Below are 12,073 nucleotides of genomic sequence, written 5' to 3'. Positions count from 1 at the left end.
TACTTATATTTTGTATATTTAATAAACTGTATAAACGAAACAAAACCTTGTTTCATACCTTGACTGAACTTGAGTACTTCCCCTCAGCTGTGACATCTCCAGCTATATTCAGTATGTTTTCTTTAGGTATCCTGACATTGTGGAACATGGCAAATCTGTTTAAACAAATACACAGTGTAAAATCTACATCGTCCGAGGTATTTGCATTACAGAAAAATGTCACAAAGACAGGATTGCACAATGATCTCAGGCATGTCAGTGAACTGAAAACTGTGCCCATCAAGCCAGGTAAATTATTTTAGGAGAGTATGCCCGGGACAATGAAGGCCTTCAAACTCAAGAGTAGCACAAGAAATTCACGAAGGGAGGTTAGTTGTTGTAATTCATCTGGTTTTTTGGGTTTGCTTTAAAAGGATGATGCCTACAAAACCAAAACACACACTTCATTGACTCTAGGAGACCATTTCAGCAGCTTCAGAAGTAAATTAGTAAAAAAGTAATGGAAGGATGACCAATGTATTCTATCTGAAGGAAGGGACAAGAAAAGTCACTTATTAGAGAACTTATACACAAGCAGTTTGACAGGTACTTTCACCAACACCTCAGACACTTGAACTGAATTCTCAGTCTGCATGAGCCTAGGTAAGTTACTTAGCTTCATATCTCAGCTGTCAAAAAATTTCAGAAGATGAACAACTTCCTTCTCCTGCCTAGAAGCTGACTGGACCATTCTGACTCCTAATAATTCCCTGCCACTAAGAATTCTGCTGAAGTATATGCTTTACTGAAGCATATACTTGTTGTTTAGTCCAGTCTGGAGATTGCTTTGGAATAGAGACACTATATATTTTTATGAGTCTAAAATATAGATCTGGGAGGATCATTCATGCTATTGCAAAACAAATGAGGACATAGCTGCAATAGTGCTCTGAGGAGGAACCAAATGGAAATTTTTCCTTTGTTTAAACTCAGATTAGGAATTCTGTTCCCTGGAATGTGGCATCTTAAAAAGGAAGACTGGGACAACATTTTCTAAATTGTGGCACCCTAGCAACAATAAAGAGGGAAGTTGTTAGAATAGGAAGAATGTCCTGAGTATTCATATTGGTCAGAAAGAAAGTGTCTGAACTGTTTCACCCAAATGGGCAGTAGAACTTGGCACAATAGCAGTAGTATCAACTCCATTCACAAATATGTCACTATCTAATAGCACTTGAAAAGCTGTATTTGTAATCAAAGAAAATTCCTTTTCCCTGCCAATACAGGCTGATCTATTTAATAAGGCTCACGAGAGCCAGGTCTTTCACATTAATAAATTACATAAGGGCTGCATTGCTGCATGTGCTGTTAAATTATGAGTTGTTTCCAAGGAAACGTATCTGCATACGGAATTTATTCAGCCTTAGAGATATACGGTATTTTCGGACTTAGACACAGAGAAAGGCGTGCTATCCTAACCAAGGACCAGCTGCTTACTGGCCTTAACAGTCTTAATAAGTGCTTTGTTAAGTGCCAGTTTCTCTGAGACAACACTACTTCATAACCAAAAAAAATTCAGAACTTCCAGAAAGCTGATTTTCATATTTTTTAATATTTTCTCATATCACTGAAAATAAAAAAAATCTCATTCACGAAAGATCTTTTGGGTAAATTCGCATTCTCTGCTCCCTATATCCCAAACAGAATCACAATTAAAACTATAACCAGCAGTATTTTTAAGCAATAGCATGCAACTTAGACAGAACTTGAGCTTTTAAATTATTACTACTCATTACTTTAATTACAGGAGAGTGCGCATGGCAAGGTTTAGGTCCCTGGTTTAGCGCTTTCTGTTCATAGTTGCTGTACATCCATAGAATTTCAAGAAGGTGTTTCCTCCTAGGACCTTACAATCCAAGCATAAGGCAGGAAGCTACAAATGTGTTCAAACAAGCAGTTTAGCTGACACTAACTACTGAAGAATACTTTCTTGACAGGATACCTGCCAGTCACAGTACACTGGCAGCTATTCAATGGCATTTTTTTTACAAGCCATTAGAGCAAATATGAATTTTAAGAAGGAATCAGTGATAAAAGTAAGGGTGTCTCTTGGATGTTTATAAAGGATCCCTCCCAGGCAGGAAAAGATGCATGGAAGAAAGCAGTATTATTTTAAAAAGCTACCACATGGTGATAAAAACTGGAATTATAAACCAGATTAAAGGAAGAGTTGACCTAATAGAGAGACAATACGATCTTCGTGGCATAGATTAGGAAGAAATTTCAAAGGGTTCCAGTTCTTGAGCCTTCTCTTTGCAAATACCTATTTGGAACACGCTTAGCCTTGTGTGTGATGAATGGTAAGATCCATGGTAGTGATCATAGAATCATTAAGGATGGAAAAGACCTCCAAGATTGAGTCCAATCATTAACCCAGCACCACCGTGTTTACCATGTTCCCAAGTGTGACATCCACATGCTTTTTGAATACTTCCAGGGATAGTGATTCCCTGGTCAGACTGTTCCAATGCCTGAACACTGTTTCAGTGAAGAAATTTTTCCCAATATCTAACCTAAAGCACCCTTAGTGCAACTTGAGCCCATTTCCTTTTGTCCTGTCACTTGTTGTTTGATAGGTAACGACAATGAATAAGATGGTAAATTATCCAGTTGCTTTTTACACTGTAGTGATTTGTTCAATTCATTCAGCAAAGTTGTGCAATTGCAGAGAATTGTTTATATTGACGTGTGCTTGAGATTCAGGAGTTCATAAAAAGCAAATTCAAATCTGCTACTATGTAAATCCACATACCAATAACCTACTTTTAGGAAATTCAAGCCTACTCATACTGAACATGTGACAGATGAGTGCCAAACAAAACAGCTCTCAAAATGACCTAAACAGTTTTACCCACTTTCACCTGTTGTGATGCAATCCCAAACAGTTAAATCTAGAGGAAATCTTTTGTTGGAAAGAGTGAAAAACATTTAAGAGAGTTTTATTATATCTGTCTGACATAAATATAATGAAGCTAATTCTGTACCACATAAAAGATGGCTAAGAATTACTATAATTAAAATCTACATGTATACCCTTCTTAAATAATTTTTCTCACAGGTAGTGAACCAGAATACTGAATTTCCTATTGTTATATAATAACCTATTTTCTTAAAATCAAAATGAATTCAAATAACAGGTTTTGAAAGTTTAGATTTTTTTCCCTTGATATTATCCATTACAGATACATTATTTACTTCTTTTCCTGCAAGTTGCTATAAGATATACAGATACACATATAAGATGGCAAAGACTTTAAGAAGCAAAAGAGTGGCAGAACTAGCAATTAAAAATCACACAGAAAATTCCTATGTGTAAAGAAATAAGATATTTTGCCTATAAGCACCAGTGTTGAAAATAAATGCAGAACCTTACAGGACTAGGCGTTTAGGCGACCTTGTGAGATCGCTGCCAACTGCTGCTATGCTCCTTCTCCAAGAACTTTGCTGTTGGGAATTGTTAGACATACTGGCCAATTTGAACTTGATATTGGAACATATTAAAAATAAATAGTAAGATTTAATGAAGTCAATGATCACGTTTCTAATGGTTATTAACCTAGAAAGCATAGACTTGGCCCACATCTGTCAACGCATTTAGGGGAAAAATCTCCGTAAAGAATTGAAGGAATATCTTACAATAATGGAACTGTATACACAGTCATGGGGATTTCATGTACCAGCAAGTTTGGAAAAGGGCTAAATTTCACACAGTGATGACAAGACCAGAGGTTTGAAAGCTGCCCTACTTAGGGCCTCTTCAGTATAGCAAACAGCATGACTGAGATTAAGACCTCTCAGCAAGACAGACGGACAGCTGTCACTTGAACCACATATTTTAACACAGGTAAAAACTGTATCACACAGATTTCTACCTTGACTAGCTGAGCAGAGTAAAGTGCTATTCCAATAGTAGCATTCTTGTTTGGGTTCTCTGGCCAGTAGCTTAGGGAACATTTCAAGCTAAATTAATCTTACTGACTTTAAATCATGCAATAGTAATTCAGCTGGTGTGCAGCAATGCTGATAAAAGAGGAGCAGCTGGAAAAGCTACGAGTTCCTTTTGCCAGTACTAAATTAATAAGCTGTTACCTATAGTACAAATCACTCAAACATGCTTTGGTGAATTTTAGACTCACTAAAATGCCTTTTCTGCCAGCTTTTGTTACTGACTACGTTAGAGATGGTGCAAGGACACCAGTCAGACTTTCAGCCAGAAGCAGAAAACAGGTGAATGGTATTGGAAGGCTGTGAGTTAAGTGATCTCACGGCTGTTTATGAGATACAACGAACCTTGGGAAGAATAACATTTCAGAGGTTCGGTGAAAAACTTTCAGAAGGAAAGAAAATAGCCAGATATTCCAGACTGAAATTCACAGAAAGGTTAGAGTTGAAAAGAGTTACAGAGAAACTGGGGAAAACTGCAAGGCAGTATTGTAGCTCTAGTTTCTACAATGAAGTCTCTAATCTAAGAATGCAGCTCTGTACAGTAATGCTGAATAGCATTGATAAAACAACATAGCATTTTATAGGGCTCCTAATCCTACCTTAATAGACTTCATGAACACAAACAGACCCACTCATTCTAAAGTTCTTACAGATTAAGTGCCAGTCTTGCAAGGAGCTCTGGATGTGCAGACTCCTGCAACTGTGGAGAGCTGAGAGAGTTCTGCTAAGGAAGAAAAAAGGTTGTTTGAGGGTCGCTGCAGATGCGAGGCTGTATTTCTGTGCATGATAAAACAAATATGTGACCAGACCTGAATCTACTTTTCCCCTATTAGCACCACCAAGGGCCTTTCAGTGTGAATCAGAGATGGCTATAGAACTGTGAGGCACATGAACATGACAAAGATGAGGGGATACGGCAGCACTCTCCAGCTGTGTGACTACATCTTAGTAACCTGCACAGCACTGTAGGTACCCATATAGTGTCTAACCTTGACTACAACAAAAATCACTGCTTTGACTTAAGCTGAAAACATGTAAGATGTGTTTGCAAACTACTTGGTTTTAACCATGAAAGTAGCACTTTACACAAGGATTGAAGTATTGATGCTATATTCAGATAACGTAAATACAGGCACAGGCATTTTTAACATTTATTTTTCTTTTACAGCCATTTCATCATTATTGCAATTGTCTGTGACTTAGGTCAGAGGCTGTAAGTCAATAAAAATGTTAAACAAGCCCAAACTTGTTTATTTGGGAAGCAAGACTGATTTCTACACTTGATTTCTTATTCATATTTCTGTGCTGTCCCTTTCTCTGTACTGAAACAGCCACTCCTGAGGCCTTGCAGTGAACCACACATGACAAATGATCTGGTTGAAGACAGCTAAAATTGTCTGGTGGTTTTTTTCAGGTAGTTCCAGTTCCCTAGCTGAGTCCCCTACAAAGCTACATAAAAGTTCATCCCAGCACAAAGAAAAAGGCAGTATGGGAGCAGAAGCAAACAACCAAAAAAGCTGATTACAGATATTATCTTCACCAAACTACTGCTTCAGATTGAAAGATGAAGCTCCAAAGACTATTTAGACTTCAACCATGCATTACAGCTCCTATTTTCCTAGTGAAATAACTGCAACCATTGCAAAATCTAAATGAGAGTTAAGAGGATAAACACTAGGAGACAAAGACCTTTTGAAGGACTAGATTTTCATTTGTTCTACCCTAAAACTAGCAGTAGCAGAATCATAATGTATTATTGGAAGTCATACTGAAGTAGTAACAAAGAAAAAAATATGAATTAACCATTTAAAATCGTCTGTAAAGGTTTGGAGGTTATGTGATGTATGCCATCTTTGTCAATATACAAGGAATTGTACTGAGGGCTTTCAGAGTCTGCTAATTCTTTCTAGAAGGGGTTCTTTTACACCATTTACTGCATTTCTACCCAATAAATCCCCTCTACCCATTTTCTCTTGGATATTTTGTTTTGTTTTCAGCATCCGGAAAACTAAATCTGGCCTCACTGATTACTACAGAATATGCTGAACATCTTAGCATGTTGTATACCTGCAGCCAGACATAACTGTACATGAAACCTTGTTAAACAGCTAATAAAAACCACCAGTTTTCCAAAGTGCATTATTATAATGAGACCCAGTTAACAATTCTTCTTCTCCCAGAAAAATTGTTTTCTCCCCTACAAAAAATTCAGCTAACATGACAGCTTCATTTTACTAGTTCTTCCTTTATCATAAGTTTTGTTTGCTCATCAAACTGTATACATGGTATCAGTGGATAGAGCTGCACGAGTTCAGAACACATTTTATAAAGAGAAGCATAGTAAGCACCGCTTCAGAAACACAATTATAGCTGATTTTCACCTTCCCCAGGTAGATTCAGATGGGCATCATTTCCATCTCTGGAGAGGGGTAAGAAGCAACTTGTTGCTAGTTACAAATGGACATGAAATTGGTTCACCACCAGCCCAGTGTCAATCAATTACTGATGCACACTGCAGTAATGGTACTTTTGGTAATGTTACATTAGCCAAGGGAGACAGAAAAAAACCCCAAAAACAAACCCCTCCCACAATATAGGAAAGAAACAGAAATGCACATCAGCATTTACCCAATATGTGTGTGTCACACACACTTCCATTATACCTTTTATTGCAAAGCCCCTGAAATCCCAAATACCCAGGGATTTTTTCAGTGGTTGTTTTTTTCCCCTCAGCTACTTCTGTTTTGGGTTTGCAGTGAACAGCATATTTCAAAGACTAGTGCCAGAGCACTAGCAACAGGTGGACATATTATCATAAAATAAAGACTGAAGCACTTGCAACCCCTGGTGGCAGTCTTGATTATCATTTTGGTAACAAAACACAAAACCAATCTAAACTCTCCATAAGAAAATCTGGAGTTCTATTTTTACCCATTTATGCATTGATTACATGAATTGTTGCAAATTTCCAAGAGAAAGAAAAATATTTAAAAATATTTTACAGTGATTTTGTCTTTTTTTTTGTCAGGATAGTGAAGTTACAAAGAACTGTAAACCCCATGTGATTTTTGGACACTTGAATTATGAAACTACGAGAATTATTTGGAAAGACAGACTGAGAAATGGACTTACACTATGAAAATTCCACATTACTTATGAAATTCTTTCTGTTACTAGAAACATTACACTCTGCATTAGCAGGAAAACAGCTTTCAGTCAAACAACCCAAGAGATTAATTGTTTTCCAAAGCCAGAAGAGACAACTACAATCTCCTACCCTGTTCTCTTACATAGCATAAATCAGTGGCATTTTCCAAGGAGGCTCTGGAATTTCTTCCCTGTGACCTTCATTAGTGTTCAGGAATTTAACTCTCTGTATTCATATTGAAAATCATTAGCATAAATTTCTTGAAGCACAGGAAGAAAATCAAACATCTCTGAGATGTCAGACTCTGATCTTCACTCTGACCACATATCCTGAGTGTAACTACATGAAAATAGACCTGATTGACTAAGTGTTTATAGTAGTTGAACCAGGCTTCAAATATACATTCAGAAAACCTGGCAATGCATGCAGTAGAGACTAACACCTGTAGTCAAGGCATAAGGGAATGTTTTCCCATCTCCACATACAACAGGCTTCTACACTGCAGGCTGTACTTTCTCTGGGATAAGCTAGGATATAAGATTACTAAACAGATAAGGAGAACACCTTGACAAGGCAGTGTCTGGTGAAATGTCTCTCTGACAACAGTCCATTTTCTGGGGTGGCACAGCACCTACAAACAAATGTAGAACTCTGAAGCAACTCCCTCTCCAGTCCCCATCCAGACCTTCGTGTGCCTCTGAGAAGCAATGTCTAAAAGTCCTGACATTTTTGACATTTCAGTGTGAGCAGGAAGGTCACAAAACAAAAATTAGTTCTCTAGTTCTTGTGAACAATTCTGGTTTCTTGCCTCAGAGCTCTCCAAATAGCTGAGGTAGTTCAGGAACACAGGCTCCTGGAGTTGTTAGCTGTATAAAGGGTATCTATTGGTAACCTTGGGCTCTCTTGTTCTTCTGTCTTAATCTGCAGGAGTTGTCTTAAGCTTTCTAATGCAGGGACTGTCTTAATGCATACTTAAGAGACACAGATCCATGACTTGGGCTCTTTAGGCACTGCTGTTAGAAGAAAATATTATTTTTTTAAATAAATACAGGCAAAGGAAACAAGAAGATTAGAATGATTAGAAAATATGACTGCTTTAAATGACATATGATGTCATAACTAAGATAAGGGACTCCACCTGACATTAAGATATCTCATTGATATCTCTTATTTACATTTTATTATGTGGATTATAATTTTAGCTTATTCGGTTATCAATATTTTAAGAAATGCTCTATTTTTCCCAGTAGATTAAAGGGAAAAAAGGATTCAAAACTAGATAAATTTTGAATTAATGTAAAAAGCACACAGTTCTTCCTTGTGCTGCACATAAAACTATGCTGCATGTTAAGAATGAACAGCAGTATTTGAACATTTCTACAGAAATATGTAGCTGAAGTACATTTAGATTGCTCAGGCCCATGTTACTGTGCCATCTGGTGGTTACTAGTTCGTAATGCAGAAGCAGGCAAAAACATGCCCCCAAACCCAAACCTCCCTCTTCTCCAGGCTTTTTCTCACATTTTTCCTCTATAAAACTTAATTTTCTTTTTTTTTTAATTTTTTTTTTTTTGTATTTATTTCTTCTGTGTCTTCAGGAAACAGAGAATCAATGAGATTGAGCTACATAAACACAAATTTCAGTGCTATTTTTGCCACTACAGCATATCTGGGATAAAAAGAAGAGGCTGCTACAGGCAACAAAATACAGAAGAAGACCAGTGACCTTCTGGAAAGACAGCCAAAGGCTGTCTTTAGGATGTCTATCCTTTACTGCAATGGTATGTTATGAAGGACAATACATATATCTGTAATGAAATTAATCTACAGAAAGAGGTAAATTTAAGGCATAAAGCAGTGACACTCCTCCTTGTTATTTTAAGTTTCTGTCTTTACACAGAGCTATGTAACTAATACAGGAGTTTAAATAGTAATTTTTACATATTGACCATTTTAATGCAGAAATCTACTTCTATTTCCTCACTGTCTCTCCTCCCCATCAGACTCCTTTGGTTAGTAAAGGAGAGACATGGTAAGGCCATTGAAGCCCATGACTAAAAAATGGAGCTCAGGTATTTTTTATTTCACACAGAGAATACAGAAAAAAAAATAAAACAAGCCTTCTCCTTCTCTTCCGCAGCGACCAGGATTAGTCCAGAAATCTCACTGTTTAAAAAAGATACAGAGTTTCTCTACTGGGCCTTATTAATCTTACATCTTTACTAACAATACTGAGGAAAACAATTAGCCTTCTTGTGAGCTGGAGATCAACAGAGAAAGTAATTATGGCCTTACACCCAGATGGGTGCAGAGTTTGATAAAGTTCTTTACTCAGAACTTACTGGAATGACTTTGTTGGTTTTTTTTAATTATTACTGTTGCAGAGCGTGTGACTGAAACACTGCTTCAGGATATTCACAGAATACTAGGGACAATTCACATTTTAAAAAGTTAGAAAAGCTGAAAGACTATGTATATTTAGATAGAAAATACTGAAATTCAACATTTTTCAGTCTGGGTCTTGTTTTAATTTTTTTGAGAAATACCAACAGTTTAAAACCACTTGCCAATATCTAAGAAGTGAAGACCAAACTGACACAGGCAGACATTTGCACCACTACATTGTGATATAACTGAGAATGTTTCCTCCTTCAAATGGATTGACTTACCCATTATCCAACCCATTCTGCCCAATTTTCTTTCCTATGTCCCCTACCATCACACCTGGCATTGGTAGGAGAGTTTTTGTATCTCGAATCTGTATAGAAGCGAAACAAAACATTATTTCAGTTGTGGAACAATGAGAGTTATTGCCTGAACTTTTCAAACAATGAAAATATTTTTAACTTGTACTCTCTTATTAATGCTAAAGAAAGCTCTGTTTCTTCCAAGCTCGTAATCCTGGATATAGCTTGTACTTAACCAGGATATAGATCTTTTAACGAAAATTACTTTGGCAATGAGACTAATTACACAACTGTGTTAAATATGCCTTAACACTAATGACTGCTGTCATCAGACTAGTACTGAAATTTTCTTCAGGTGTACACTGGCACAGTAGGAATCAATGACACTTTTATGTAACAATCACCCTTGAAATATTCCCCAATTCTGTAATAAATTCTGTTCAGTCTGAAACTAGTCCATTTTATTATGTACAAGTTTTCTACTGCACTGCCATATTTCCTGATGCCTTTAACTCTAGAAACCGATTTCTGTGGCAGAAGCTTGCACATTTCATACAAATCAGCCCGTAGCACTGGCAGACATAAATCACCTTAAGCCTCATGCAAGACTTTCAGGACTTCATATAACATAGGTGAGTTCTAACTATATAAGTACCATGATCATCTGGACACTTTTTAGCTCTTCGGTATTTTTCAGAATTCTTTGCAGAAAACTGACAATCTAAAACTGGCTGTACAACCATCGCAAAATCAGCGAACACTTGAAAACTTGTTACAATTGCAATAAACTGTGACGGCATGAAATAAACAATCTGCAGGTCAGACAGAAATAAAGCACAACAGAAAGTCTTTAATTCGAACCCACAAAAGAAAAAAAGGACTGGCAATATCTCTACCCTACCTGTACGAGAAAAGAATGCAATCCTTGGCACTGTCCATCAGGAGTATAGAGCTGGGCGTACAAAACTGCGTGAGTGGCATGTTTTCCCATATTACCAACCCAAAACTTTGCAGCTTCAAAGTCAGGTGTATTGATGATAAATTCCTATAGCCAGGAAAGAAAAAAAAAAAAAATTATATACATCATAAAATTCAGCACACAGGTATTTTGGGTTGGTTTTTTTTTCATTACCCTGGTAATGCTTTGAAAACCTTCATTAACTGCCAGGATTTTATTCTGTAATGCACTCCAACAAGCAACGTCTCTTACTGTATTCAACTTTGGAGAGTTAGGACAAAAATTACAGTTTATAAAGTTCATTACTTCACCATAAAGCCTGAAATTCACCCTTTTTACTTGCTCATTTAAGCACCTAAAAAAAATAAAGCAGACTGACAGACTCAGAAGCATTTCCTAGACCTTGGCTTAAACTGAGCTGTGAGCTCAAGTGAGGGACCGTGAGGGCTGTTCCAACTGTGAGGGCTGAAGCCTATGCAGGGACCACCTCCTCCTTACACAGTTTTGTACAGAATGAAAGCCTGGCTAACAGTGTGAAAGGCAGCACACTTCCCAGTTTGGACAAATGGGGGATCACAAGTCGTCAGAACTCTGAAGAATACTTGCATCCTGAAATCTAGACATCGCATGCTTTCTGGATGTAAAAGAAACCTGAACTCAGGAGCTTCATGATCTGATCAAATAATTAGTCATTTCAGTCACTTTTACTGCAGTGCACTCATCACCAGCTTAAAACTCAATTTATTTAAATGGAACTTCTCATGCTGCTGGTCTCACAAGTTTGGTTTGTTTGTGGTTTTTTTTCTGGAAAGAGATCTAATTGTCCATGTTGCATAAATGCTAACTGAACTGCTTGTATGTGAAAAAATACAGACTGAAATGTTGTCCTACTGCAGAATATAAAATCTTACATTTCAAATCTATGATTCTCATTTCTCATTACTGAACCCACTTCATGATATGCCATTGTTTGTTTGCAGCAACAGTGCTCAGTTCTGTATATTACAGTGCAATAATGCCACAGTCTTTGGGGGGGATGAGAGTACCTTCTTGGGACATTAAATAATACACTTTAAATTCTACGTGTCATGAACCAAGCATGTAGATGACAAAGAGTGAGAAAAAGTTGTAAAAGCCTTCTTTCAACTTCTATTTTCTTCTCTATTAATGTAAACCTATGATGAATTCTAATCATTTACCAAGAAAATCCTAGGACAATGAATTTATTTCTGCAGTAGTGTTGATAGTAAGCACTATTCTAATGGAAAAACCAGTTTATTCTTTTCTTCTTTGGGT

The 12,073-nt window shown here is 37.0% G+C and overlaps 1 protein-coding gene across 1 annotated transcript in view; it reads right to left on the bottom strand.

Annotated features, from left to right (window-relative positions):
* ACOX3 (acyl-CoA oxidase 3, pristanoyl) overlaps positions 1 to 12,073 on the bottom strand; it is a 34,546-nt gene that overhangs the window by 16,240 nt on the left and 6,233 nt on the right. The window contains exons 6-8 of the mRNA XM_032686076.1: positions 10,721 to 10,864; positions 9,802 to 9,890; positions 59 to 155 (exon numbers count right to left, since the gene is read on the bottom strand). Coding sequence (XP_032541967.1) covers positions 59 to 155; positions 9,802 to 9,890; positions 10,721 to 10,864 — 330 coding nt within the window. The remainder of the gene's footprint in view (positions 1 to 58; positions 156 to 9,801; positions 9,891 to 10,720; positions 10,865 to 12,073) is intronic.

This window comes from Chiroxiphia lanceolata, chromosome 4 (genome assembly GCF_009829145.1).
Source record: "Chiroxiphia lanceolata isolate bChiLan1 chromosome 4, bChiLan1.pri, whole genome shotgun sequence".
Lineage (NCBI taxonomy): Eukaryota > Metazoa > Chordata > Aves > Passeriformes > Pipridae > Chiroxiphia > Chiroxiphia lanceolata.
The sequence above is the reverse complement of the archived record's forward strand: the minus strand, read 5'-3'. Positions and strand labels throughout refer to the sequence as shown.